At 44.5% G+C, this 6,433-nt stretch overlaps 3 protein-coding genes and 1 long non-coding RNA gene across 7 annotated transcripts in view; 3 read left to right on the top strand and 1 right to left on the bottom strand.

The window, feature by feature from the left end:
* Nucleotides 1–1,985, top strand: part of LOC140339153 (uncharacterized) — a 3,358-nt gene extending 1,373 nt beyond the window's left edge. The window contains exons 2-3 of the long non-coding RNA XR_011922371.1: nucleotides 1,670–1,781; nucleotides 1,877–1,985. This is a non-coding gene — a long non-coding RNA (uncharacterized lncRNA). The remainder of the gene's footprint in view (nucleotides 1–1,669; nucleotides 1,782–1,876) is intronic.
* LOC140339830 (uncharacterized) overlaps nucleotides 1–2,764 on the top strand; it is a 10,914-nt gene extending 8,150 nt beyond the window's left edge. The window contains exon 3 of the mRNA XM_072424731.1: nucleotides 1,987–2,764. Within this exon, the coding sequence (XP_072280832.1) occupies nucleotides 1,987–2,304 (318 nt within the window). The 3' untranslated portion in view covers nucleotides 2,305–2,764. The remainder of the gene's footprint in view (nucleotides 1–1,986) is intronic.
* Nucleotides 1–6,433, bottom strand: part of LOC140338957 (uncharacterized) — a 275,025-nt gene that overhangs the window by 231,680 nt on the left and 36,912 nt on the right. The window lies entirely within an intron of this gene.
* The window catches only part of LOC140339029 (uncharacterized), a 150,369-nt gene continuing 149,841 nt past the window's right edge, over nucleotides 5,906–6,433 (top strand). The window contains exon 1 of one of the 2 annotated variants that reach the window (XM_072423535.1): nucleotides 5,906–6,254. In XM_072423535.1, coding sequence (XP_072279636.1) covers nucleotides 6,134–6,254 — 121 coding nt within the window. In that variant the 5' untranslated portion in view covers nucleotides 5,906–6,133. The remainder of the gene's footprint in view (nucleotides 6,255–6,433) is intronic. The other variant, XM_072423533.1, reaches the window with a different exon arrangement.

The following is a 6,433-nucleotide window of genomic DNA, read 5'->3' as shown; positions in this document are numbered from 1 at the left end:
GCAATCGGAATTCCTGTGTCTACAAAGATGGTTCAGCATGAGGCAAGAAGAGTTGCTGGTGAAAAACAATGGAGGACACAATTGGTGCTTCAGGTTCATGAAACGACATGGACTAAGCATGCGTACACCCACCAGACTTGCCCAAAAGAGATCTTTGAATTTCATTGTTTTGTCATTCAGTGTCAGGAGACACATCAGTTGGGACAGATTGCAAATAAAGAGGTCCCCCTTCAATTTGCTGTACCAAGTATGACAGAGTGCCCCAAAAAAGTTCAAAAATGGTGTTGAAATGGCAGGGAAAGTGTTAAAGGTTCCAGGGAAAGAGTGTTTTATTATGTTTGTATAGGTTTTACAAAAGAAACCTGTTTAGGGCACTGGTGCCAGCCAAGGGGAGTGAAGGGTGGGTTCCTTGGCCCAACCCTGGACTGGGATATGTGCACCTGCACCTGGTGCAATTAGACAGGAGGTGATCGGTCAGAGGCTAGAATATGATCAGCCATTGTGTTCCAGGCTGAGAGAGAGAGAGCCAGATTGTTCCAGGCTGAGAGAGAGCCAGAGTGTTCCAGGCTGGAAGAGTAGCCGGAGAGGAGACTTTGGACTGCACTTACCAAGACTGCATGAACTGTGAGTGGATTGTGTTTACCCCGTTTCCATGAACTGTGTACCACTGGGGCTTACAAGTGGAGACGGAGATAGCATACCTATCTGTGGACACGTTTTTTGTATTTATTTTTCCTAAATGGGCGTCACAATAAAGCCTGCAGATGGGAGCCTGGACTTTTAAGTTGATTTAAAGCATTGCTGCCTCTTATTGTGAATTGTTTGATCCCTGCTAGAGCAATTCCCTACAACCACCACACAAGTAACAGAATTGCTGATAGGTAGGGGGTGAAGACTGTAAATGTGGAGACAAGAGGACAAGAGCCATTATACAGTTATTGTGCCGATGGAACCAAGCTACCTCCTTTGCTGAAGCCATTCCTGGAGAAGTGATTGTCCATGGCAAGGATTGGATGGATCAGGATGGGATGAAGATTAGGTTTGAGAAGGTTTGGAGGACCTGGTGGACTCTTATGCAAACCTGCCCTACTGGTGCTTGATCAGTTCAGGGTACACACAACAGAAAACACAAGATTGCTGCAGAGAAAAAAACTAAACTTGCTGTCACACCTGGAGGCTTGGCGTCCCAGCTCCAACCACGTGATGTCTGCATTAACAAACCCTTCAAAGCTGCCATAAGAGACCAATAGACCCAACTGATGAAGGCTTATGGGGCCATATCGACACCAGCAGGAAGGGTGAAAAAACCAACTATAGGGGAAGTTTTTACCTGGGTGAAAAGATCCTGGGATAGTGTGAAGATTGACATCATTGTCAAGTCATTCAAGAAGTGTGGCATTTCAAATGCCATAGATGGAACTGATGATGAGGCAATATATGAAGACAGGTATTCATTATCAGACACAGATCAGGACAAGCCAAGGAACAGACAGTGATGAGTAGCTGAATGGATCCTATGATGAATAAAGATCACTACAGGAAATTCAATAACTTTATGTAATAAAATTGTTTTTTTCAGAGATCAGGTCCTAAAATCAAGGTGCGTTCTATACATGGGCGTGTCTTGTACATGGGGAAATACGGTATTAATAATGTTATCTGTCTGCAGGGGAAACCTCAGAGATAACCTGACCACACGGACAATGGAGGAGGACCGGAGTCACATGACTGAGAGGATATTAGACCTCACTCTGGAGATCATCTACCTGCTGACCGGAAAGGTGAGGAGGATTCTGGGAGGTCACATGACATTACTCTTGAAAAGGGAAAGAAGATTCTTTGTAAATCACATGATATTATTAATTTTTAAATATAGAGTTTCCCACCTGTGAAGTCCGGTGACCAGGTGACCATCACAGTGCCTCCACCTCACTGCCTGACACCGGAGAGACTCAACAACAAGAAGATTAAAGAAGTCGTCCTGAGTGTGGGAAAAGATTTTCAGATAAGGCCAGCTGTTCCAGACATCAGAAACTGCACACTGGTGAGAAGCCATATTCCTGCCCAGAGTGTTGGAAATCTTTTGCACAGAAATCAGACCTTGTTGTACATCAAAGATCTCATACAGGAGAGAAGCCATATTTTTGCTTTGAGTGTGGGAAATGTTATGCACGAATATCAGACCTTTTTAGACATCAAAGATCTCACACGGGTGTGAGGCCGTATTCCTGTCCTGAGTGTGGGAAACGTTTTTTACAGAAGTCTCATCTTAACACACACCAGAGAACCCACGCAATCCTTTAGGTGTATTAGTGTCCCGAGTGTTGGACATAGGAAATCACTGAGCTGTACCAGGCATAGAACTTTATGTCAAATTAGAGGTTTAGTCGAAGGTTGACGACGTTAAATGATGTTAAAGATTTAATTGGAGCCTAGGCTCATGCCTAAAGGTTAGGTTGAAGGCTAGAGATATGGTTGGAGGTTTGGGTGGAGTACATGCTGCAGAAGTGAGTAACAAGATTGTACTGGTAGCTGGTGGAGATCACAGCTACTATTCTCTCACAAATCAAAGCTACCACAACTATTGCAGACTGTTAGGAGCACTGATTTCTTGTGGCCCTAGGAACATAGGTTGGGTATCGGGCCCCAGATGTTTGATAATCTTACTTATAAAAGGTGTCAATGGTGGATTCTTGTACTGCTCAATAATTTACCTTAGAACCATGCTGACTTGTATTAATAAAGTTGACAAAAGTACTGCCAATGGTGTATGACCTGAATCTCAATGTCACGGTGCCACAGGAGGGGGTGGCAAACCCTCTGTGTCACCGGCTTAGTTGTCAGAGACGTGGACAGCAGAGGGGGTGTTGGAGATGAGGGGTAGGTGGTATTCACATCTCAACCAGCAGGTGGAGCGCATCTGCTGAATACTCCAGTCCTCTGAATGTAGGAAGCACCTGACGGAGTCACATGACCTGGACCAGGAAGTGTACAGAGGAGGTGTTCCCTGGGCAGAGTTGGTGCTGGCAGCAGGGGAGTGTAAGGTGGGTGACATGAAGAGGGCACAGATCCCCTATTCCTGCGAGGATCTGTGACACTCAATTTAGTGTGTTGGAGGAGTATAGTGAGTGACCTCCATCTTCAGTCTGCACCTGCAGCGGGTCCATCGAGTTATCAGCTTGTGCAGCAGCTTCATGTCATGGAAAGTGCTGCCTTATGGCTGAACATGGAAAATCTGATATTTTCTGATGTAATATTTCATTTTTACCAAATAAAATGCAAATATAATAAGACAAGATTCCAGCTCTTCTATAGAGTGTGGCCCTCTAAAGAAGAGGATCAGCATGACTATAAACATTCCAGGCTTAAGCCTACATATCTCCATTCTGATTGGAGGGTTGTTGGTTTTTACATTTATGTTTATATGTCATTGAGGGATCTCATTACTGACTGCTTTACCCCTCCTCTGTGTTCTGTCACTAATGTATTCATCTTATCCCCAAACCCTGCACCCCTAACCCATTTTTTTTATATTGGTCCAACCACCAAGGAAAGTTTTAGCCTGAAGGATGCTTTCTGTTCTGGTGTCTCCAATACTGTATATCAGAGGGCCAAAATTAAAAACTTAGAGAAAATTGAGGAAGTTTTCCCTTCTCATTGGATATAAAACCTTGATGTGATCACGACCGGCATCAATTGGATAACAGCAGGCTACGCACAGCCTGAGACACCGCTATATGACACAAGGCTGTGGGTCGCCAAGAAGCCCCCGTAACTCCAAAAGCCTCCTGGCACCTTCCACGTGTAGCTGAGGCGGAGTGCTGGAAATGCAAGACGCGGCCAATGCCGGGGATAAATCTTATGAGTGGCCCACCGCTGGAACTCCCTCTTCATTGAAATAGCACCGCTACTACAATTCCCGGCATTACTTGTGTACATAAAACAGTCCAATGCGGGGCCACGTTTAGGCAGAGAGGCCGCTGGTCTATAGACGCAACTGATGCCGGGAATTGTAGTAGTGACGCTATTTCAATACAGCGGCGGGCCAGCTGCAGTTCATATTTAGGATCACTTTGGGGGCCAAAAAAAAGGACGATTTGGCCCCCAGGCCAGAGTTTGACATCCCTGCTGTAACTTGTTATTCCTTTCACCTCCATTCAGATACACAGAAAGTATAATTGGATTATACTGCCATCTACAGGAGGAATTGACATAGGTAAACCCAAAAACAGGTCAACCCAGGATAACCCCTTCTACTACCCTGTAACCCTGTTTTTTGTCAGAATCCAATGGCGATAGAAGTCTTTTCATCAGGCTTGGATGTCTAATAAATGTCTTTTTTTAAGGACTGGGGTTACCCACCCTATTGCGGGTCACATTTCTACAAAGAGCTGTCTACAGTGTACTGAAGCTTCAGGTTTAGATCCCAAGGATTCCACTTCCATTCCGATTACTTCCCACTTCAATGTTTGGTGAACTTGGACCTGGTAGTTCTCCTTTTGCTGCATCTGACGTGGGTTTATGCTCCTCCTCTGAAAGTTTCTCTACGATTATTAATTCCATTGGTAACCCAATTTATATTCCTGGCATCCCCACTGAGGTCTGCATAGGTATTCTCCTGAAGGCTGGGCTTTTGATCTGTTGGCCAAAGTACCAATATAGAACCTCTGAAACCTGAACTAAATGCAGATTGTTCAAATTCCAGTATTGGACTGAATCCTGGACACCAAGATCATTGCAGATTTTTTAGGGCTGCAGTTCCTCTGATCTCCACAAGGTGGTGAGCTTATCTCTGTTAAGGCAGGAAGTCTCTATTGGAAGCAGGAAGTGATGTCACATATAAACAAGACAATTAGGATGAGAAGTGAGTTGGGAGGAAATTGCTGGAGCTGGCAGCAGAGGAGGTAATAAGATATTCTTTTGAATTGACTCCCAGTAACGCTCCCCAGTCATGTCCATCCTTGTCATCTATTATCACAATGATGTTATATGCCACTAGACAAATATATAGTTTTAAGTTTTCTTTTTTTCATTCTAAGGGCTTATAAAATGGAAAAAAAATGCATTTAGATCCACTCCTAATTAAACTCCCACACCCAGTGCAAATTATATAATACAATGCAACCCTACCGCTGACCCGGTGGTGACCATAGAAAAAACCATGAGGAAGAAGAAGATACTATACATGAGTCGGTGTTGGCAGATGTAACACTTAACAAACCAAATATAACAGGGAATGGAACATGAAAGTCTATAAGGCTTCCAGGACCCAACAAACACAAAAAAGGTCCAAAGGGGGCCCACTGGGAGCCTTAATTCCTTATTACATAGTGACTGCCATATTACCCCTCCCACACCACCATCCCAATATTAGACAAGCAATACAATCGGGATCATTCTCTGTTATTAATGTTGTCTGTCTGCAGGGGAAACCTTGGAGATAACTTGACGAAGGATGGAGGAGGACCCGAATCCCATGACTGAGAGGATATTGGACCTCACTCTGGAGATCATCTACCTTCTGACCGGATAGGTGAGGAGGATTCTGGGAGGTCACATGGCATTACTCCTATTGTTAATAAAAAACGATTTCACACACCTAAAAAGGGAAAGGATTCTTTGTGAATCATGATATTATACATTTTTAAATATAGAGTTTCCCTCCTGTAAAGTTCGGTGACCAGGTGACCATCACAGTGCCTCCACCTCACTGCCTGACACCGGAGAGACTCAACAACAAGAAGATTGAAGAAGTCCTCCAGAAGATGATTTGGCTCCTGACAGGAGAGGTGAGCAGGGAATTCTGGGAGATTATTATGGGATGTGTCTGGATGGTGACTGTATCATTGTGTGTGTCAGGTTCCTATAAGGTGTCAGGATGGCCCCATAAACCCACCTGAGAGATGTCCCCGTCCTCTGTATTCCCGGGATTCCACACAGGAAGGTCAGGAGATCCCTCACCATCATCGGGTAGGTGGAAATGAGGGCCCTAAGAAGTTATTAAACTTCCTGACATGTGGAGGTGATGTGTGGCCCCTACTGGGTGATATGTTCTAGTTGAGGTCACATGACGAATCCTTTTATGTTACAGATGTGATTTCCTGACATTCTATTGGTTTAGGGTGAAGATCTGATGATCATGAAAGTTGAGAGTAAAGAAGAGACGTCTGTGATGGATGATCAGCAATATACGGAGGAGGCTGGAATGATGAGGACATTCATAGAGGAGGACACTCCTACACAGATCAGTACAGGTCAGCCATCACTGATTGGTCCAGAGTAGGGTGGGAGCTGAGTGATATGAGCCAATAACTGATTAGTAATAGTTTTCACCTCTATGTGGGTGTATGGAGAGTATGTTCCTTCCTGTCCTCCCTTGTTTCCTTTTGATAAGTCCCAGCAGGTTGGGACCTCCCCATTGGACATCTGCTGC

This window comes from Pyxicephalus adspersus, chromosome 10 (genome assembly GCF_032062135.1).
Source record: "Pyxicephalus adspersus chromosome 10, UCB_Pads_2.0, whole genome shotgun sequence".
In the NCBI taxonomy this organism is placed as follows: domain Eukaryota; kingdom Metazoa; phylum Chordata; class Amphibia; order Anura; family Pyxicephalidae; genus Pyxicephalus; species Pyxicephalus adspersus.
This window is presented reverse-complemented; position numbering and strand designations above follow the sequence as displayed.